The 21,676-nt window shown below is 57.5% G+C and overlaps 2 protein-coding genes across 3 annotated transcripts; one reads left to right on the forward strand and one right to left on the reverse strand.

Annotated features, from left to right (window-relative positions):
* The first annotated feature begins 4,788 nt into the window (after window positions 1-4,788).
* Window positions 4,789-18,977, forward strand: TSPEAR (thrombospondin type laminin G domain and EAR repeats). Of its 2 annotated transcripts, none has more exons than XM_026855553.1 (12): window positions 4,789-5,362; window positions 7,991-8,211; window positions 8,298-8,536; window positions 8,686-8,776; window positions 9,331-9,487; window positions 9,900-10,031; window positions 11,567-11,799; window positions 14,641-14,827; window positions 16,527-16,756; window positions 17,050-17,237; window positions 17,599-17,700; window positions 17,970-18,977. In XM_026855553.1, exons 1-12 carry the CDS (start codon window positions 5,269-5,271, stop codon window positions 18,121-18,123), a joined length of 2,028 nt encoding a protein of 675 aa, XP_026711354.1. In that variant the 5' UTR covers window positions 4,789-5,268; the 3' UTR covers window positions 18,124-18,977. The 2 variants fall into 2 exon arrangements, with proteins under 2 accessions (XP_026711354.1, XP_026711355.1); XM_026855554.1 differs by having other exon boundaries at window positions 17,926-18,096.
* A 797-nt stretch (window positions 18,978-19,774) lies between these two features.
* Window positions 19,775-21,296, reverse strand: LRRC3 (leucine rich repeat containing 3). Its single transcript, XM_026855555.1, has one exon. It carries the CDS (start codon window positions 21,192-21,194, stop codon window positions 20,331-20,333), a length of 864 nt encoding a protein of 287 aa, XP_026711356.1. The 5' UTR covers window positions 21,195-21,296; the 3' UTR covers window positions 19,775-20,330.
* Between the last annotated feature and the right edge of the window lie 380 nt (window positions 21,297-21,676).

Consider the following 21,676-nt stretch of genomic DNA (forward strand, 5'->3'; position numbering starts at 1 on the left):
CTTCAAGCCTGCTCGTGTTCTGGGTAGCAAAGCCTGGAAGGGATGAGGGTCTGGCCCCAGCCCTGAGTACAGGCAGGAGCTTTGCTGCCTGTGCTGGGGGAGCTCTGGCTGGCAGAGGGGCTTGCAGTGCCCACACCTTTCCCTAATGCCCCTGGCGCTCCAAGGTGGGCTTCATCTGGGAGAGGAGGTGCTGGCTGGGCCCTAACCAGGCAGCCATGGGCTTATTTCTGGTCCAGGCAGTGCTGTGCATCCCCTTTCATATCCCTGCCAGTCTCACATGCCTGGGCCCATCTCCCTGGGCTTCTCTGCCGTGGCTTTTTCTTCCATTTACCACCATCCACCTGCTGCGAGCTGAAGCATGCGGTCACTGCCCCGATCAAGGGGCTACAAGGCAAAGTCAGAGGGTTTCCCACAGGGCTGCCAAGGGAGATTTCTCTCCGCTTGGGGAGCAGCTGTCCCCATCCCAGAGCCAGCCCTGGGGCTCAGGTGTTACCCCAAGGCAGCCTGCACTTGATATAGCACTTGGCATGGGGTTTGCTTTGCCAAGCTTACGGTTCCCCACGCCCTCAGGTTTGCATATTCAGCCTGGTGAACTGCTGTGCCTGATGGAGGAAGACTTAGATGTTTGCAAAACCCTTCCCTTTCTCCCTTCTCCACTTGCAAGCATCTGCGCTGCGAACCCCTGGGGTTTTCAGGCAAGTGCTGTCGCTGAAGAAGCAAACTGGGAGCAGGCTGGGGGCATGAGTGCCCCGAGGGCTTTCTAGCAGTATGCCTGAAATGGGGACATCACCTCCTTCCCCTTAAGAGCCCTGTTTATTCCCTTTTAGCTGAGCTCAAAGTCCAGCAGGGCTTTCACATTGCAGATGGAGCAGGGAGTCCAGGCAGAGCTCCTGGGTCTCCTCCAACACTGCCAAGTGACATGTTAACACCCCTGCTACTCTTTGGCCTCTGTGTAGACTACAGAAAATACCAGGAGCACCACTTCCGTAGTTTGCATGCTGGTGGTTGCTTGGGTTTGATGCCCTCCATCCATATGGAGCCACTTTGATGGGGATTGTAGAGAAAGGTTTGGGGTCCTGTGGCTGTGAGGAGGTGGCTCAGCCTCTTGCAAGAGGTTTGAGCACACTGGCAGGTGGTGGCAAAATGGAAAAAACACATTGTCACTGAGGGACAGGCAGTGGTAAAGGGCTGTTTGTCACGTGCAGGGGAGAAATAAGGGCAGATGCAGCTGCTGGGCGCTGCCTGGCCCCGTCCCGAGCAGCTCTGGTGCAGAAGCGCAGTCCTAAAGCCTGTCTTTTTGCTCATACTGGCGAAAGTTAAGTGACTGCCTTTTTGGAGCCCTTTCAAAGTCTGGCAGCTCAACTGCCATGTGTCCTCCAAATGCAGGGCAGGATGCTCAGCTCAATCACGGCTGCCTGGGAAGGGACCTGGGCTGCAGGTTTGCAGCCCTGCCTGCTGCCTGTGGCCCTGTCAGGACGGCAGCTCCCGGCTGCCTCGTTCCGCGGGGCTGTGGGGCTGTCGGTGCTGGGCAGGTGTGCTGTTTGTGCACAGGCAGGCACAGAGGGCTCTGGGATACAGGCGACGCTGGTGGTTCACCGCCGCCTGGCAGGGATTGCTCCCCAAGGCAGCTCTGCTCTGGGAAGCTGGCAGCGGGACTTGCAGCGTTGGGGCTGCTTTGTGCTTTTTTTGGTGGCTTTCCTAAAAACGGTGCCTTTTGCAATCCTCCCAGTCCTTCAACAAAACTTTTCCTGGCAGAACCTCTCCAAAACTTCTGAGAATTAAGTTTTTGAGAAGGGATGGGGCAAAAGACATTTACACTTCTTGTACAAGGCTGACAGTGTTCCTGGTGCAGAGATTTCTTGCTGGGACTCCAGTTTATGTCAGTGGGTTGAACTCAGGGAGCTTATGTTGCTCCAGGAAACACAAGGAGAATTTCAGCCTAGGAGAAAGGGCAGAGGTGGCAAGGGAGGAGCCTCGGAAGCATCTGAGGATGGAGACCCCATTCCTCTCTGTCCCACCATCCCAGGGAAGGTATCATTCCCAGTGTCCAGCCTGAACTGCAATCTGGGGCACTGCGATCTGGAGCATTGCTCTGAGCTCAACATTCCCCCATCCCCTTCGTGACTGACCCCAAACGGCTGATCCTGACCCCGTAGCTCCCACAGGCAATACCAGCACCATGTGCTTATGGCTCACCTCCAGCTCCATCCCAGTGGACGTGTGTGTGGCCACCCCTGCGTGGTGGCTGGCCAGGCTTAGGCCAGGGGATGGTCGCAGTGCTGCCCCTGGCCGCTGGAGCCTGGCCTGGGGACACCCACGAGACAGTGCTGCATTTTTCTGTGCATTATCTATCGGGTCCCTCAAAGCTTTGCCATGACCGGTGCCTGTATGCATGCTGTGTTTCAAGGGAGAAAGCTCTCGCAGATGTCGGGAATAGGGACTGAAATGAATAGGGCATAACAAGCCCTAAAACATGACTTTGTGTCTGCAAATAATAAGGAATGAGTTACAGTCTTGGAAGAGCAGGAACCCTGTGTGCAGGGTCCAGCCTGTCCCTGGCGTTGATTAGGTGCCCTCCTCACACTGACCATGGAAGCTCTGCTTGAAATATTGTCTACAGATGGGTTTCTCAACCTTTTCTAACCCAGAGATGGCCAAACCTTTTTGGTGGAAATCCAAAGATCATTTTGTTCAGAGCTGCCACATGGTTTTATTTACGACCCATGTGAATTAGGCAAACGTCTTGCTGTTTGTCTCTTTTATTTCATCCTTTTGCGCTTGCTTGTGCACATAGGAATGTGCATGTGTGTGCTTAGGAACAATTTTGCAGACCGCTTCCTACTGTCATTGCGACATGGAGCAGGTCCTGGACCGAACATGACAGTGGGCAGCGATGGCCCCCTCTCCTTGTTTCACATCACAGATCCTGGGCAGGTCGTCCTGGGGAGGGAGAAAAGCGCTGGGGACTGCCCAAGCCACTGCACCATCCTCTGCCATGCCAGCATCCCCAGCCCAAGGATGGAGAAATCCTTGAGGACCATCAACATCCTGTCCTCATGAGCAGCACATGGCTGAAAAGCAGCCCGAGCCCACAGTGCTGCACTGAGCACTGCCTGGCATGTCCTCTGTGCCTCATTTCTTCCTACCTAGAAGTCCCCAGATCCCCCTGCTTCTGTAGGTGACACCCGTGGCTGTGTCCTTGGGTCTGGAGATGTCCCCACTGACTGGCTTTTTGGCTGAGGAAGTGCTCAGAAGCAGCTGCATCCCCTTCGGAAAAAACAGTTGCCCCAGCATTCCCGGCAGGACTTTTCCTCCCTCCCTGCGAGGAGTCGCACGGGCTGCCCGGACCCTTGCAGAGCCAAGGCTGGGCCTCAGCGGGAGACTTCCCAAAATCCGTCTGCTTGTGCGAGTCCCCTGCTCAGGGCAGTGCTGCCAGGTCCCAAAGCCATGCTTAACTTGACACATGTGTGCGGCCCTGGGAAATGGAGTGGCTCTGATTCTCATTTGTGCCGCCTTACCCAGCGCCAACCTGCAGGGAGGCAGGGCCTTGCCAAGGAGCCGCATTCCACTCCGCGCCGGCCCCCCTTCCAACACACCAACCTCTCTGCCCGACAGGCCAGGGATACCCACGCCGCTCCTCCCAGCAGAGGTGGTGGCGTGGGGTCCTGGCAAGATGGCTGCTCCCAGTGCTGGCCACCAGCCCCGAGGCCGTGGGAGCAGCACGAGTCAGGTGAGATGGGGAGGTTGACACCTTCTGCATCCATTGCTGCTGGTGGCTGCCGGTTGGGACCCCCGGGTTTGGGCGGTGGCTGTGCTGGTGGGTACCATCCCCAGCCTGGGGAGCCAGCAGTGCCTTGCCTCTGCAGCTCTCTCTAGAGAGAGATTAAGCTCCACTTAAGCTCCGCTTCAGTGTGATCCCGGTAGAGCCCTAATTCGGGGGATGCCCAGCGAGAGGCTCTGTGAGGAGGGGGAGCTCTGCACAGCCCTACTTATCACAGAGCATCCCCAGACGCAGGCAGCCACCCTTCAAGCTTCAGGTGCTGTTTGAGGCAGCGTCGCCGATGGTGTTTGGGTGTTTCCAGGCTCCGGTAGCAGCTCCTCAGGATTTAGGACTGAGGTGTGGGGTGCTCTGCTCCACCACAGGGCTCTCAGTCCCAGTGTGGTGGGTTTTGGGCTGGTAAGGGATGTGGACAGACTGGCAGTAAGGCACATCCATGGGTTCGGCTCTGTCTGTTCCTTGATGACAAAACCCCTAGTTTGCGACACAATTTGTTGGCGTTTCGTCCTGGCCATCCGATTTCTATTCTAGCGCTCGCCCTGCGGGAAGGCTTTGGGGACAGAGTGGGGGTGGGGGTGGGAGGCCGTTTCAATTGTTTGGGGAATGGAAGTAACTCGTTTTGTGGCTCGAGAAACCCAGCAGAGCTTGCTGTGTGCAGGGATTTTTTCCACTGCTGTCTCTCCTGTTTGAACAACGTAACCTCAAGGGTTTCTGAACCGACGCTGGGCATGCTGCTGCCCTCCTCGCAACAGGGCCGGGTCTGGTGGCTGGCCTTTGGACTGGAGCCTTGCCCAAGGCACTGGCTGTGCATCACCTGCCCAAGGCTGTTTTCGGGGAAAAATATGCTCCTTGTGGGCTCTGGCTTTTTTTGGGGCAGGGTGGAATGGACTGGAAGGGACAGAGGATCTCTCTGCAGTACAGGCTGGGACTGTGCCCAAGGCTTTTAGGGGCAAGAAGGTTCCCAGCTTGGTCTCTCCAGGCAGGGGTGAATCTCCCACCTACTCCCACGTGATCCTGGAAAAATGAATCACCAAAAATGAAAGGAAGCAAAGAAAAAAAAATTTAAAGAATTATTAAAAAATCCCTCCCCAAAGCTGCCTTCCAGAGGGTTGGGCAAAAGATAAAAGCTCTCCACGGATCTGGGACTCCTCCTCTCCCACCACCGACTTCTCATTTAAATGTCTGCGTGCAGGCTGCAGCCGGCACTGCCTCCACGGCTGCCCCAGGGGAGCCCCCTCCGGCTCCCCGCCTGCCATCCCTGCTGTGCCCTCGAGGTTGATGCCCATACGAGGGGACAGCAGAGCCAGGGCTTAGCACCCCAGAAGCAAGGACGCAGCAGCCTGGTGTGGCACGACCCTGAGGAGGTGATCCCACCGGCAGACTATGCGAGAGCCCCCGGCGGGGGCTGAGCCGAGCACTGCCTGCCTGGGCACGGAGGAGCGGACGGCAAGGGGGTCCCAGTGGATGGACCCCCCGAGGCCAGCCCCCTGATGTCAGCTCCGCTGCTGCTCTGGGTTACCCTTTTCCACTGGGCCACCAGCGGGGGCTTCATCCGAGGGGGCAGGACGTGGCAGCACTGCACAGGTAGGAGCAAAGGCTGGTGGGTGGGCTGCGCTGGGAGGGAGGCACCGAGGCAGGCGTTGGAAACACGCTGGGACCCGAGTGCTCCCACAGGTGGGATGTTCCTCGTGCTGCTGGCGCAGATCGCAGAAGACATGCTCCACTTTGGGGGGCATATGGCTGCCACGGAGTGCCCTGGGTGGGTCAACCCAGCCCTGGGGTTGTGGTGCCCAGGTGCCTGTGGACTGGACCTCAGGGTGAGAGCGTGGCGCGATGCCTTGGGTGCTGCAGCTGCCAGCACCCCGCCTGCACCCGTGGACAGAGTTTGGGGAGGTCAGCCCAGCACCTGCAGCCCCCAGCTGTGGCACAGGACCAGGGAGCAGCCAGCCCTTCTCGGTGCCATGAGCAGAGCTGTGTGCCTGTCCCTGCAGCACAAGCATCGTCCCAAGGTCTGCCGACCCTGGGGACCAACCTGTGGGGAGAGGAAGGGCTGGAGGAGAAGTAGAAGAGAGCCATGAAGTCCCTCTGGAAAGTCCCTCCCGCCCTGGACTTTCTGGGGCTCCCCGTGCTCTGCCAGACACAACCTACGCCCTCCTGGCAGCAAAACCTCCGGGAAAGTTTCTGTCCCGCCACCCCCAGCCGAGCAGCTGGCAGCTCCGATGGCATTTCCTGCAGGGAAGTGCCGAGACCAGCCCAAGCCAAAAGGGTCCCCATCCCCTGGCGCTGCTTTCCCGTCACTGTCCCTGTGCTGCGTAGCTCCTGCACAAACAGTGAAGCTTCAGCCCAATTTTGGGGGCTGCTTGGCCCAGGCTCTGTGTGTTTGGGTCTTGTCTTGGATTGATGGCAACTGTATTTACATTTTATAACAGTCCGGCTGGCAGTGAGAAGGAAAGCTGGGAGAGATTGGGGAGTTTTTGCCTGCCACCTCCTCCCCCAGGTGCTCTGGTCTCTCCAGGGTCGTCCCTGCTGTCCCTAAGCAGCCTCAGCCTGAGGGGTCCCCGGGTCCCTCCTGCCAGTGCCTGGTCCCAGCTCCTGGTGCAGCTCCTGGCACTGCCTGACCCGGGCTGGAACACCCCGGCTGCTCTCCCAGCCATTAAATGCCGGCTCCGCTCTCATCGTTGGCAGCCAGTGATGCAGGAGGCAGATTGGGATGCACATCTTTGGGTTTAGGGATTTGGTTTTAGGTTTAGGACTTGGTCCCTTCCTAGCCCGCAGCCTCGGGCACAGCCTGCAGCCCTGGCTAAACTGTCCCCTGGCTCATCCCAGCCTCCCCCAGGGAAGTCGGGGGATCCTAAACCCCTCTGCATATCCAAGCCTGAATTCAGCTTGTGCTTTTTGCTGAGAAAAATAGGAAATGATCATTCCCCCAGTCGTGCATTTCTGAAATAAGTCACTTCAGTTAAACCTCCCCCACCAAGGCTTTGCTTTAGGAGCAGCTTAAACCAGCAGAGGGGCAGGCAGGGGGGATGCAGAGGTGGCAGAGTGGGAAGGACCTCACCAGTCTCCCTGCTTCAGGCTGGATGGAGCCACACGAGCAGATTCCTCCTTGCTCTGCCCGTCTGGCTGGTGAGGAGGGGCCGGGGGGAAAATGCTTCCCCTCTCCAGCTGGTTTGGATTCAGACACATGCCCATCCAGCCTTGCTCACAGCTCCCTCCCTCCTAGCTCTCCTGCTGTGCCCCAGCAGCCGAGATTTATTAGTACAAATAGGAGCTAAAAGCCCGGTCTCACTGGGGATGGGATATTTAAGTCTAGCCAAGTGCTGCTTCACCCTCTGGGCATCATCATCGAGCCCCTCTGCCCTTTGCTACAGATACCTCAATCCTGCCAGGAAAGCATTCAAAAATAAAACCTGTGCGGGTGCTGGGGCAGGGAAGGTCGGAGAAGCACCCACCATGGGCACAGCCCTTCCTGTGGCTGCTGGCATGGGGTTTTTCGAGGCGTTGGACCAACGGTGACCCTGGCACTGTTAGGTGGAGACAACTGCGGTGTGGGTGCACAGTGCTGCTCTTCACCTGGGTGATGCCCTGGGGCTGGGCACGTTGTTTTCTCCTCTGAGGAGAGGATAATTATTTAATGAGCAGTTTTGTGCCTGCCAGGGGAGTACGTGCATGTATACAATTAGGGTTGGGTTGGGAGAGCCAGGACCAGGACTAGAGGGGGGAGTGCTGTGTCCCACCACCCTGGGGACAGGGACAGGCAGCAGCCCCACGAGCAAGCCTGCAGGTGCCAGGTCCTTGCTTGTTCTCCTGGCTCTGGTTGTTGTTGCTAGTGGATCCTGAGGAAACTGGTGGCAGCCTGGGGCTGCCCAGCCAGCAGGTTCCAGCCCCAGGGTCGGTGTTTGGAGCTGCATCAATGGGATCATTCGTGCAGGTGAGCCTGCACGCTTGGTGTTCCTGCTGTGGGATGGAGGTGTCAGCCGTGATGCCTGCAGGGCAAACCTTCCCTGTGTTCCTGAAGCTGAGCACAGACCCGGAAAGGGGACAGCGGGCTGTGGGCCCCGCCGCTGCCGTTGGAGCACTCTGGCAGCGCTGGCTGCCTTGAGCAAGCCGGGTGACAGAGCACCACACTGCAAGGTGGGGACCCCGTCCCACAGTGGGACAGGGTGGGATGGCTGTCTCTGTCGTGACGTGCTCCGCCATCTCTTGGCACAGACCTGCGCCCACTGGACATCCTCTCGGAGGTGGTTCCCACCACCAGGCTGGCCCATGGCATGAGGGTGTTTCAAGTAGAGGGGGTGCGTGGTTTCCAGCTTGCCACCTCGCGGCCCCGCGCCCTGGGCTTCCCCGCCTCCCGGCTCTTCATCCACTGCGACCGCTTCCCCGAGGAGTTCTCCATCATCGTCACGCTGAGGGTCCTCAGTGTCCCCGCCAAGGTAAGTGCTGCTGGCTGGGCACGGAGCCAGCACAGCCCAGCCCTGCAGCTTGCAGCATGCAGATTTGAGTTCATGCCCTCCCACAGAGAAACGAGTATGTCTTCACGCTGATGGCAGAGGAGAGCTCCAGTGTGCTGGTGGGGCTGCGCTATGCCTCCGACAAGCTCCACTTCCTCTTCTGGAGCCAGGAGCGTGCTGGCGGCTGGCAGACCCGCGTCACCTTCCCCAACGTCTCCCTCTCTGACAACCAGTGGCACACGCTCATCCTGGCTGTCTCCGGCCAATCCTTCTCCCTGACAGTGGACTGCAGCATCCCCAAGGACGTGTAGGTCGGGGACGGTGGAGGGGAGGGCTCAGGGGGGCTGCATGGGGGCACCGGCTCCCTGGCAGGGCACTGCTTCTCCACCAGCATCTCCTCCATCCAGCAGCAGGTGCCATGAAATTGTCCCCTGCCTCTTCTCTGCTTGTCCGCAGGGTGGTGGAGACGCCGTTTCCAGCCTCTCTGTCAGTGAAGAGAGCCAGCTTCTACCTAGGCAACAGGAGGAGAAGGAAAGGAGTGTTCACGGTAGGTGCCCTGTCAGTGTGGGGCTGCCTTAGGGTGCTTGTGGCTGGCCGTGGGGTGAGCTGCAGCCCCCTCTCAGCCCCTGATGCTGTTAGGGCTTAGGCCGTGGTGAGGGCAGTGGAGGTGGCTGGGGCTCCCGCTGCCAGGCTTGGTCCCTGTCCGGCTGTGGGCATGCAAGGGGCAGTGCTGGCCACTGCCACTTTGTGGGGCAAATGTGGTTTTAAGAGGATGTTGCCAGAGGTGCAGTGACAGAAAGACAGTTGGTGGGACAGCCTCGTTGATATAAAAGTTAGGGCAGTGCCTAATCCTGACAGGTGTGAAAAGCAGAGGTGGTGATAGCTGTCTGCAGCTAATGAGCCCCTTGCCAATGCTCCCCTTGTACGAGCTGTTCCTTTATCAGATCCTAAGGTGCATGAATCCTGTGCAGGCTTCCATGGTCCAGGAGGGAGGGCAATGTGCAGGAGTCAGGAGGGAAATCCAGGGCATGAATCACCTGCGGTTTCCATTTCTTGGTCTTGCTGGACTTGCTCTCCATCCTGCTGCTCCCGATTTCCCAGGGCTTGCTGAGGCAGCTCGTCCTGCTGCCAGGAGCTGATGCCACCCCTCGGATATGCACTGCCATGAACTTTAAAGTAGCAACGCTCTCTGTCCCCACTGTTCTCCAGGATCTCCCTGCAAAGCCAGCAAGCAACGAAGTGCTAAAATACCCTTACGGTCAGTAACTCCCTGTGTCGGGGGCTTGCTTGGCCACCTCCTGCGTTTGTTGAGGAAGGTTCTTTGCATGGGGCTGGGCACAGAGCAGAAGTGGAGGGGAAGAAGGTGTCCCCAGCACCCTCTGTTTCCCAACATGTGTGTGGGGTGGGATCGCTGTCTGAAACCCCCTTGGAGATCCGGGGTGCCTCTGCGTGGGTCCCTTGGCAGTGCTGGGCTCATGCCAGTAGCCCCACGGGTGCCAACCCCTGGGGTGACTGCCCAGCTTGGGGCTGGGATGCCGTTTCCTCTGTTCCCTCATACCCATCATCAGGATGGGACTGGGACATCCAACTCTCCATGGGCACGGGGATGAGCCTCACTGCTCCTCCATCATGTGCGCTGAGGCACCTGCCTTGCTCCTCTCCGTGCCCAGAGACTGACACAAAGGTGACCCTGGGGTCCCGTCCACCCTGCACCAAGCAGGAGAAGGCGCAGTTCTGGTTCAATGCCTCCCGCCGAGGGCTGTACCTCTGCAACGGCAGCACCTGGATTTCCATGCTGGAAGGTACTGGTGTGCAATATGCTCTCAAAGACAGAGGGAGGCTCTTGCAGCAGAGGAGGAGCAGGGATTTGACAGCACTCTGGGGTGGGAACCAAGTCAGGCAACAGCAGAATGAGGGAGCTGGGATGTTCCCCTGCCTCTCCACTGCTTGGCCAGGCTTTGCTTTGCTCTCAGTGCCACATCAACACTGCCAGTGGAGCTCTGGGTTCAGGTGCCTCTGTGCCAGCTCCCTGCTCACTCACACAGTGCCCCTGTTGCCCACTTTACCCATGTCACCCTTCCCTCCTGGGGCTCCTCTGGTCAGGAGCAAGTTCCTGGTCTGTCTGAGTGGGACAGCTCGCCCCACGGAGAGCTGTGCCTTGGGTGCTGGGGTGCTCCCTGCCATGGAGTCCCAAAGGCACTGGTGCTCCCGATGCCAAAGCGCTTGTGGGGTGGACGAGAAGGAGCAGAAAGACTCATCAGCTGCCAGAGATACCAGAGGGAGCAATGGGAGGGTGATGGAGGCAGAACCCTATGTTGTCCCAACTCTGGTGGCCTTCACGCAGAAAATAGCAGGGCAACACTGGAGCAACAAGGTGGCAAAGCAACTAGAGACTGGAGGGATGGACATTATTTGATAATGAAGTGGATTTCTCCCACTGTTAGTCTCCCACTTGCTCCAGGCAGTCTGCTCAGGTGAGGACGTAGAGTATGGGGCATGCCTGCAACCAAGCCATCCTTCCCCCCTCTCCTGGGGTTTTTCTTGTGCAGGTGCCCATGTGGTGGGTTTGGATGAGCCATTTGCTCCCCACAGAAGCTGGCATGGCTGGACTCCCCATCCTTCCCTACATGTGGAAGTCATCAGGATTGGCACAGTGTCCATGTTTTGCCAAGGAAACCTCATGCTGGGAACCTTGCTGACCTGCGCCCCTTGGTGCCACCAACACTGGCCCTTCCAGTAGCCCTTCTCCTGCCATTTGTTCCTTCCAGTGCCCACACGTTTGCTGTTGGGACCGCTCTTAGCATCTCTGTTCTAATTTCTGGCATTAACTCTGTCTAAGTCTTCTCTAACTTCTTCCAGAGCTCATGCTGATTCCAGCCAGAGAAAACATCTGGTGCGGGGCTGCTGCAGGTGGGTGCGGGTTAACCCAGCTGGTCTCAGCAGCCCAGACCCTTTCGTTGTAGGTCTGTTCCTCTCCTCCTCATTTGCTTTAGGATACTTACGTCAATCCACTTTGTAAGAGGCAATTGAAATCCATGGGCATATCATTCTTCCCCCCCTCCCAGAGGAGACTGCCTGGCAGAGCATTTTTCAGCCCTGTGCTCCACCAGAGAACAGGCAGGGTTGGATGGGGCTGGATGTGATGGAGTCAAACCTTTTACCGCCCTCTCAGGTTTTGGCCCTTCACCACCAGCAACACCAGGACTTTCATTTTCCCCTGCAAAGCTCCACAGAGCAGCAAGCGCCATGAAGCCAGCTCTGCTATGCAACATGGGGCACCTCTCCAGGCAGGGTCATCTGGTTTTAACCTCACCCTTTTTTTTTTGTGCTCTCCTAGCGAAACAAAGGCTGGACTACGTGGAGGAGTACCAGAACCTGGAGACCAACTCGGAAACAATGGGTGTTGAGGTCTTCACCATCCCAAAGGTGGGACTGTTTGCAGCCACTGCCAACCGGTACACCCTGCCAGGATCGGCCATCTATAAGTGGATTGATGGGAAGTTTGTGCCCTACCAGAACATCCCCACCTACCAAGCTCAGTCCTGGAAGTATTTCACCATAGGAAAGAAGGTAAGTCTGTCTGGAAGGCTATTTCTGTGCCTTCATATTTCAGTGTATTGAACTGCAATTTCCCAACACTAGTGTCTCCTCTGAGGCCCTGAGTCTCAGCCATGGTTTAGGAGGTGAATCTTTCTCTCTCCTGTCTTTGATGGGGTCACAGTGGTACATATATCCAGCTGGTAAGGGTCTGTCCTAGGGACTGCCAGCTGACCTGTGGGCTGCCCTCTTGAGTTTTACTAATTTTGCTGAGACACAACTACATCAACCCAGGCCATTCTCAGCAACCGATGTTAGCAGCATAGGCGTGTCCAGAGTGCTCAGAACTCTTCTGCGGTGACCTCCAGGCTGTCTGCGAAGTCATCCTCCAAAGCCAGCTGTTGGAGCTGGATCCACCCCCATCAATCTTTTCTAGCAAGCTCTGCCTGTTCCTGCCTCGGATGTAGTGAGTGCCAGGGTCAAAATGACCTTTATTTTTGTGCAGAGCTGCAGTGAAGCCTGGTCTGGGTGTGCTTACCCTGATGAAAAGGCTGATCCCCCTGGGAAGTAGGTTTTGCTGCAGTTCCCATCTGGCACCGTGAAGCGAGGCAGCTGTCACCCCAAGCAGTGGCTGTGGCACTTGTCATGGAGATACACAGCTCCTAATGGGGGAGCACAGAGGGCAAAGCCCTCCCTGAGCTCTGACTGTGGCAGGCATCCTGCCGTGCATAAGGCCCACACTGATCTCAGAGATATACCTGTGGTCTTGGAGAGCCATCGGAGCCCATAGCTCCCTCCTGAGATGCACCAAATCCAACCTTCTGCATTTTTAAGCCTTATTACTTTTAAATCACAGGACTTTGGAACCATCCCTCTTCCCCTGGGCAATCTGCCATGGGACTTCTGCAGAGTATCTGCCTGGTTCCTCTCACTGGGGAGCTACTTAGCACTTTGCGAGGAGCCCTGGGCGAGCTGAACAAACATCTGCTGAGAGCTGGCTCTATGCAGAGCTCCCAGAAGAGGTGGGATCATGCCCCTGCCCCTGGCCATGACCTCTTCTGGCTTTGTCACCAGATGCCATGCAGGGTGGCTGCAGGGCTCCCTCATCACAAGCCACGTGCTCCAGGGTATAAAGGGATGGGCAGAAGCGCTTCCTCCAGGCTTGATGTCACTGAGAGCCCTCCTCTTTGGATACAAATGGGCCACATCTGCTGTTGCCTGCCTGGTGGTGGTGTCCTGCAGAAAAGCTGGTCAAGCCCTGGAAATGCAGCTGTGTTGCAAAGCTGGCTTTGGGCTGGGAACACACCTGCCATCCCCAGTGCTGCACTTGCCCTGCAAAGCCCCAGATGCACCCTCATGGGCAAGAGACAGGAACACCCTCAGTTGGGTTTATGTGCTGATGGGAACCACCTCGAGACTCCCCAGTGTTAGTCTGGACCCACGACACCCCCTTGCAGTGACATCTGCGTGGGCAGAGAAGACCACCAGGCTGCGGGTCCTGACTCCCCGTGGTTCCTGCTCAGCGAAGCACCCATGTTGGTGCTCACCAAGATGCACATGCTCTGAGTTTGCCCTCAGGTTGTCACTGAGAACTTCCTCAGATTTACTAGGTAGGATGGCCTCTCTCCTGCACAGCTTGGGGCAGGTTTTCTAGTTGGGGCTGGCTTTCATGCTTCAGAACAGCTGGGGACAGAGGCAGGTGCCCCCCTGCGTGCAGCTGCCAACGCTTGGCACGTTTCTGCATGGAGGTGATGACCAGATGGGTGCTGCACCAGCAGCGGTGTGGATGTCTCCAGTTAGCCCAGATTCCTCACACACGTTGTGGGTGGGATGCACCTGTGCAGGCGTCTGCACCTCATTACTGCACCAGGACTGCTCTGCTGGGATGGGGTGAGGAGCCCCAGTGGGCAGTGTTGGGGTCTCCTGGTGGCCTCTGGCCATGGAGAACAAGGGACCACAGGTTCCTGAGTCATGGGGTTGGCTGCAGACCTTCCGCATCCCTCTGAAGCTGTTTCTGAAGATGCCCTGAAAGGACTTCCTGGGCTAGGGTTCGCAGGGAGAGCTGCCCAGCACTGGGGGTGCACCTTCTCAGGAGCAACGTGTGGGCCCAGCACAGGCCTCCACTGAGGATGGAGGGTCTCTGTCCTTGTGGGTGGCTGAGCCTTGGCTGGACAAAGTCCCAGGCTGGTACTGGCAGGGTCCTGCACTGGGCAGGAGGTGGCCCCTACTGACTGTTTTCTACTTGTGGGCCACACCTCTGTGCTGCTTTGTGGCCCAAACAGGGGGATAACCTCTGCCACTCCATACCAAACACGCAGAGTAGTGAAGCCAGCATGGCACACTGCACACTTCCATGAGCTCAGATTTGCTCCCTGCCTTGTGCAAGGCTATCCCAGCCACTGCACGCTTGTTCTCAATGCTCGCAGCAGGTTTTTCTTGGTCTAGAAAATGTTTTGTCTCAGGTAATCATTATCGTCATTATGATATCTGTGATTTTTCTTCTGAATAACCCTTCCTCATGAGGAAGGTTTGGTAGCTGAGACCCCGCTCCCTCCCCAGCCAGTGTGGCAGCACAGCCATGCTCCCCATCCCTGGGGCTGGCGGGGCACGGGGGGCTGCAGCACCTGCCCTGGCTCTGTGGGCAGTGGGCACTGCTGCTGCCATGCACAAAGACCCCCATGTCCCACTCTGAGGTGCCCTGTGCTGCTTGGAGGCTGCTCAGGGACCACTGCCTGCCAGGGCTGTCTTGCCCCACACCGTCCACCTCAGCCCCTGGCCTCGCATCCCCCACCCATCCCATCTTCACCCTGCCCATACTTGTCCACAAAATGTTGAGAGGAGAAAATCAAGATGTACTGGCTTGTTATTTTTCAGATCTTCCTAGCAGTGGCTAATTTTGAGCAGAATGAGAGGGGTCAGGAGTTCTCTGTAATATACAAGTGGAGCCGCAGGAAAGAGAAATTCATCACATACCAGAGGATCACCACGCACAGCGCTAGGGACTGGGAGGCATTTGTCATTGAGGGAGAGACTTTCCTCGCAGTGGTCAACCACAGAGAAGGTACCCAGCTACCCAGCCCTTATGTTCCCTACCATCCCGGCTCAGACGGGGCAGGCTGCCCTGGGGTGATGCCGGGGACCACAGTGCCCTGCTGCAGGCACCCTGCTCAATGGAAACACTGCAGCTCCCTGCGCATCCTCTGCTGTAGTGAAGGGCAAAGCTGGGGAGTCAGTGCACATAGCTTGGGGCACTGTGTCCCTCAGGAAGCCTGAACTCTCACAGGCCCTCTCATTTTAGGAGAGAAAAGCACTTGGGGAAATTGCTGACATCCCTCCCTGTGGGGGACAAGGAGCGAGGATGGTGTCTTTGCTGAATCTCTGCTTCTTTTAATTTGTTTCCCAATGCTACCTAACATGGTGGGGCGGTGAGAGCAGCTGCATGGGTTTGCAGGGATGAGCCTTGGTCTTGTGGGCACAGAGAAAACCGAGGGAGGCTGAGCAGTAACCTGCTGACGTCCCTCTCTCCCTCCCTGGGCACCCTGCAGATGTGATCCAGTCTCATCCCCCTCCCAGGCCATGAGATATTCTGGGCTGGGGATGTGCACCCCTTGGCATGGGGGATGAACGGGTCGATACCACAGCCCTGGCTCTCCAGGATGCTCCAGGTTCAGACGGTGCGCTGGTGGACTGGCTCCTGAGCCATCAGCTCCTCTGGCACCAGGCTTAAAGCTGGTGGCAAGTTGCTTGGCCACCCTATTCTCCCTTCAGTCCCTCTTGCCAAAGTCTCTTCCGCTGCAGTGACGATTGCCCATAAACCCGTTAACACGTGGTCCTGCTGCTGCTCAGCCACCAGAAACACCAGCTGGGCCAAGCCAAGAACAGCAGCGCTTAGTGAGTGTGGGGTGGGAAGGGGCTGGTGGTACTCCCCTCCTGTCCCGATGAAGCCAGCTCTTTATTAGAAGAACATCTCTGGCTGGAGGGGTCATCCCAGACCTGAAGGTGCAGGAAGGTTTTTCGCTTTAAATTCAGCTGGGTCCCACACAGACATGAGGTCGAGATGCTTGAACAGAGCCTAGGAGCTGATTGGGATATGTGCTTTGGTGCTGGTGGCCTGAGCCCGAGTGCACAGGGCAGGCTGCGGGCAGTGGCACCCCCTTCCTCTTTCTGGAGTTCATGTCATCATTGGGGATCGTCGGCACGTGGAAATTCCTGGCCAGCTCCAGCACTCAGGAGCCAACCACGGGGACATAGCAAAGGAGTGTTAGAAAACATCAGTGTGGTGGCAGTCCAGCTGTGGCCCCCTCCCAGCTCTTCAAGCTTTTGTGCAAAGGGTGATGGCAGCCTCTGATGTCTGTAGCTCGGGGACGTGGCCAGGACTGGCCCCACTACGCATGGCTTCCCCGTGGGACAGCCAGCAGGGCTTGGCCACCCTGGGACTCTGGCATGGTGCCTCTGGTGTGCTGCATGTGTGGGGGCACAGCAACCCTCCTGTCCCTTCTCTGCCAGGGGCTGCCCTGAAGCTGTCACAGCGCTTGGGAACAAGCTGCCAGTGTATTTGATGGGGGTGGAGGCTCTGGATGGGGATGGAGGCTCTAAAGTCTCTCTGGCTATTTCTTGGGGAGCAACCAGTCACTAGCAAACAGCCTCGCAACCTGCTGGCAAATATCTGTGTAGCCAAACCTGTTTCTGGATCTTGTTTCTTACATGAGCCAGGTATTCCTTTTCCTCACAGAGCACATCTGTCTGTCTGTCTCCCCCAGGGAATAACCACAACATAGACAGCGTCATATACAGGTGGAACCCCAGGACAGGGTTGTTTGAAACCAACCAGACTATCCCTACTTCTGGAGCCTATGACTGGGAATTTTTCACCATCGGGCCGTATTCCTTCCTGGCTGTGGCTAACACGTTCAATGGCACATCCACTAAGATCTACTCGCACATCTATATCTGGCTCAGTGGCTCTTTCCAGCTCTTCCAGTCTATCCTGGTAAGGCTTGGCCACTGATCAAACTCTACTCCTCAGTCCCCACTCTGGGTTTAAACAAGCCAGGGAATAATTACAGAGACAGATGATCTTCAGTCCTCTGTGAGGGTAGCGATAGTTTCCCCCCGATTCTCCCACAGGGACTGATGCAGCAAAATTTATTTTTTCCTTGAAGGGTTTTAGGAGTGGGTAACTTCCCCACTGCACCTCCAGCAGGTCCCCCCACACCTCGCAGTATCCATGGCTTTCAAAGGCTTATTCACATCCAGCTTCTCATGTGGCTTCCTTCCTCACAGACATTCGGTGCTGCTGACTGGGAGGTCTTTCATATCGGGGACAGAGTCTTCCTGGCTGTTGCAAACAGCCACAGCTATGATAGCAGGATGCCAGCACCTTCTAACTTCTACGCCATCAACTCCTCCATCTATGAGCTGAACATCACTGCTCAGATGTTTGTCAAATTTCAGGACCTCCTCACATACAGGTACCTACCTGTGCACAGAGCCAGGGTGCTCCCCTCAGTCCACATCCTTCCCCTGAGCAACCCAGAGGTCTCCCGGAGGGCTCATGCAGGCTTGAATGCTGCCAGGGACCGAGACTGCCAGGGTGGGCAATGGGTGACAGGTCCTTGGCACCAAATCCCAGGGGGAGCTAGGAGAAGGCCCTGAATTTGAGAGCAAGGGTGGATTTCCTTTCAGGAACAACTGGGTAGAGCAGGGTTCTCCGTGTATCATGAGGGTGGCAGAGATTGGGGTGGGTGGGGTCAGCCCTGTGGACACACAGCTCCTTCCTCAGCTGGCCACAGAGAGGCCACCTTACCTGCCCCTCTGCTTCTTCATCCCCAGTGCCCTGGACTGGGAGTTCTTCTCGGTGGGAGATGACTCTTTTCTGGTGGTAGCAAACTCCTTTGATGGCTTCACCTTCTCCATTAACAGTATTATCTACAGGTACTGCTGTGGGATGACATCAGGTTTGGGAGGGGTTTGAGGGTTGTTCCTGCTGGGAGCCCAGCATGGGTTCATCTGCCCAGGGAAAACAGACAGGACTACTCTGTTTCTGGAGAGGTTTCTGGGCAGGAATGAGAAGCCCCAGTGAGGCTCATCCCACCCTGAACCACATTGGGGAGCTGGGAGATGCCAGCCCCACGGCTCGGCTTTCCTGCCTCCTTTCAGATGTCCAGCACATGCCTCAAGAGCTAACTGCCCTCCCTGTGCAGGTGGCAAGGCTATGAAGGCTTCGTAGCGGCTCACCACCTCCCCACTGTCGGCTGTAGAGACTGGGAGGCATTTCACACTGCTGAGGGCTCCTACCTCCTCTACTCCAGTGCCAAAGAGCCACTTTCCAAGGTGCTCAAGCTGAAAACGACCTGAAATGTCTGAGACATGCTCAGCTCATCGCCAGGATCGGAGCAAGCTGGGCATCGAGGAGAAGATGGATCACAGCGCCCAGGGATGCATCAGCCCTGAAGCTGGCTGGCTGCGCGCTCTGCAGGGGCGGGAGGAGGAGGAGGGGAGCTCCAGGGTTCTCTGCAGCCTTGTCCAGGGGCTGGCAAAGGGGCTGCAACCCTGCTTTGGTGCTGTTTCTCCTGGGCAAGGTCTCCTGCCATGTTCCAGCACCACGTCCTACCCAAGGTGCCTGGTGCCCAGGGACTTCCCTGGGCTCGCTGGGACCCTGGCGCTTGGCAGTCCCCAGCCAGGAGGGACCCATTGGTTGTGGCCAGAGCTTTCACAAAGCCAGGGAAGAAAGAGACCGAGCCAGAGGCAGAGGGAGGAAATGGGATGTGAGAAATTGGGGGAAAAGGTGGCTTGGGGCTTGGCCCTGGCTGCCCAGTGCATGGGGCTGCAATGCTGCTGAGGACCACTCTGGTCCAACATTGCACATCACCTATTGTGTCCATCTTTGGTGGCCTCACCACCCCATCCCACTGCTATGGGTGCCTGCCCACCCTCCTGCTCCGCCATGGCCAGCTTTGGTCGTCCTCACCGAGTGACTTGTGCATATTGAACAAATCCCTAGATGTGTACAAGGACCAATGCTGGTCCTTGCGCCCCTTCGCATGAGGTTAGCGACTCCCGAGCAAACCTGCTGTGCACTGGGACCAATCCAGCTACTGTGGGCATGGGAAAGACTCCAAAGTGCTCCAGGTGAAACTGTGGCCTCTTTTCTTTTCCTCGCCTTTGTCTGGGGGACTCTTTTGCTTAACCAGAGCTCTAATAAAGTGTGCACCCAGCCTTCATCCCATGCACAAGCTGCGGGTACCCGGGCAGCTCTGCCTTTGGCAAAGGCTTCCCTCCACTCAACATGCCACCTTTGAGCAAGACAGAGCCATGTCCATGGCCATAGGTGGCCCGCAAGGATGAGGTGGCCCTGAGCACAGCGGTGTGCTGGGATGAGGGTGCCCATCTGCCTCCCCCCACCTGGGACCCTCTGCCTCTCCTGACTGGCCCAGAGCATTGCTCAGACTTCCCTGGCCCTTGGGTTCCTGTGGGGCTGAGCCACCCACCCTTGTGCTGTGGACCTCACAGGAGGTGCCAGCCCCCCAAGAAGGGGCTGGGGGTGTGTGTCAAAGCCTGAGCCACCCCAGGGTCCAGGCCCAGGAGAGCTGCTGCAGGCAGCCCCTGCAGACCCTTCTTCCCCCAGCCCAGCCATGGCTGCAGCTGGCTCTGCCAGGAAGCACCATTTCTTGCTTGTTAAACAAGGCAGAACTTGATTTGTTTTTATCATGCTGAGCCACGAGAAGCAGCTCTAATTCGGCCCCAAGGAAGGGTGAGATAAGGCAAGATGTACCAGACAAGATGCAGAGGCACCATTCAGCCAGCCGGCCCCTGCTCAAGGCAGGCTGGGGTGAGGGTAGAGGGGATGTAATCTAATGGGAATCGAGCTGGTACATTGAATTTAGGCTTGTCTGCTTTAGGAGAGATTGAATTAGGACAAGCACAACCCCCTCAAGCCCCACTGCCCTCCTCCCCAGATGCCCAGCTCCCAGTGCAGCACAAACCCTGAGGGCTTTTCCTATGTGTGAGGCTTTATTGAGAAATCAAGGGTTTGGTCAATCACCCCCTGGTTGCTGGTGGCAGGCAGAGGCTGCCGGGATGCTGTGCATGGGCTGGGGCAGATGTTCTGCTCTCGGCAAGGTGGGTCCCTCACTAGAGCCAGGACGGGGTGACCCCACTGCACAGAGCAACCCATCCTCAGGCTCTGGGGACCTCTTGGCCCTACAAAAGCCCCCACCCTCATCTGTATCTCCCCAGGGGCTTGTTCTCTCCAAACTCTATGGACCCTAAGCATGTGGCTGGGGCGGCTGTCCCTGTGAGCCCAGCTCTGTCAGGCGAAAAGGGGTCTGCGTGGTGGGGGCTCCTCCTGGGGAACCGGGGATCCATAGACAAACGTGCGTGGGGTGTCCCCGGCACCCCTCCCCCATGTCATTTGCGCACACTCAGTCCAGCATCTCTGGGGAGGGGGCAAAGTCACTGGCACTTCTTTGCAGGACTGGAGTAAGCACTGGAAAATACCACAGAGAAGCTTTGAAGCCCATCAGGCTGCAAAGAAGCTGGGAACATGGCTTCCCAATCCTGCACTACAGGGCAGTGCTGGTGGTTTCTGCATGGCCCTGGGTGCTCGGCAGTGACTTCAGGTAATCCACGTGCTTGCAGGTGTCCTCTCGATTGTGCCGGACATAGCAGATCACGTAGACGATGACCATGGCAAACCAGCCGAACATGGTGATGAACATGGCCACATCCGTGGTCCTCTGACGCACGCTGCAGAAGTTGACGCCGGCATCCAGGACCTGGAGCAGCGGCTTGCCCACGTACTCCTGGCGCGGGGCCGTGTGGCAGGTGATGTCCTGGACAGAGTCGGGGTCCAGCCGCGCCTCCCACAGCACCTCCTGCAAGGCACACTCGCAGTGCCAGGGGTTGTTGGCCAGCCGGAGCTTGGCGTTGAGCGCCAGCAGGGCCTCCTTGGGGATGCTGCGGATGCGGTTGCTGGAGAGGTCGAGGGTACGCAGCCCAGCAGCCACCCCCTTGAAAGCCGCCCTGTCGATCTTCTCGATGGCGTTCCTGGAGAGATCAAGTTCCTCCAGGTGGGAGAGGTGCCTGAAGGCATTGCTGGGGATCCTGGTGATGCTGTTAGCGTCCAGCTTGAGGAACACTGCGTCTCTGGGGATGTCCTTGGGGATCTCCTCCAAGTGCCGGGAGCTGCAGAGGACGGCCTTTGCCCCTGCCCGCTCTGTGCACTGGCAGCTTGGGGGGCAGGAGCTGCCCCAGGGGACGCACAGCAGGAGGCAAAAGAAAGCCTGGGCGATGCTGGCTGCTGGTGTGGTCGTGAGGGTCATCTTGCACCCGGTCAGCTCGGCATGGCTGCTGGCAATCCTCTGGAGGCCATAGCAGCTCCCGGGCAGCAGGGCAGCTCCTCTGCGCTCCTGCAAAGCCTCTCCCATGGCTGGAGGAAAGCGGTGGGGAGGGGGGGGAGTGGAATAGGACACAACGTTATTTCCTGGAATGCCACTTACACCTCATGCAATGTGCCCTCGCAAAGTGGTGAGAGATTGGGCTCAGGAGCCTGGAAAACAAGGGCAGAATGATACTGGCTACCATGTTTTCCAGGATAGCTTAATTTGGTTTAAGATTAATCATACCTGGACATAAAGCTGCAGAGATTAAAACCCCTACTCACCTTGCCCCCCGCCCCCACCTCGGCACAGACAACCCAGGCAAAGGGTGATGTCAGATGGGGGTGTCGAGGCAGGCACGGCCTGCGAGCCTCTGCCCCAGCCTGCTGCCAATTTCCACATGGGATGCAGTGATTTGCTGCCAGAGAGCAGCAGCAGTAAATTCCTATCTCACCAACGCTGAGTGTTAAAAAAAAAATGATGAGTCAGACTCCCTGGATCATCAGACTGGCTTAATCACCACCAGGTTT

Source organism: Athene cunicularia (genome assembly GCF_003259725.1).
Source record: "Athene cunicularia isolate RWA chromosome 9 unlocalized genomic scaffold, athCun1 chr9_part2, whole genome shotgun sequence".
In the NCBI taxonomy this organism is placed as follows: Eukaryota; Metazoa; Chordata; class Aves; order Strigiformes; family Strigidae; genus Athene; species Athene cunicularia.

Bases quoted from the DNA above. Each gene is read 5' to 3' on its own strand.
- TSPEAR (XM_026855553.1), top strand. From the start codon at position 5,269: ATGTCAGCTCCGCTGCTGCTCTGGGTTACCCTTTTCCACTGGGCCACC. The intron at 8,212-8,297 runs GTAAGTGCTGCT...GCCCTCCCACAG, and splicing joins TCCTCAGTGTCCCCGCCAAG to AGAAACGAGTATGTCTTCAC. The intron at 17,238-17,598 runs GTACCTACCTGT...CTTCATCCCCAG, and splicing joins CAGGACCTCCTCACATACAG to TGCCCTGGACTGGGAGTTCT.
- LRRC3 (XM_026855555.1), bottom strand. From the start codon at position 21,194: ATGGGAGAGGCTTTGCAGGAGCGCAGAGGAGCTGCCCTGCTGCCCGGG.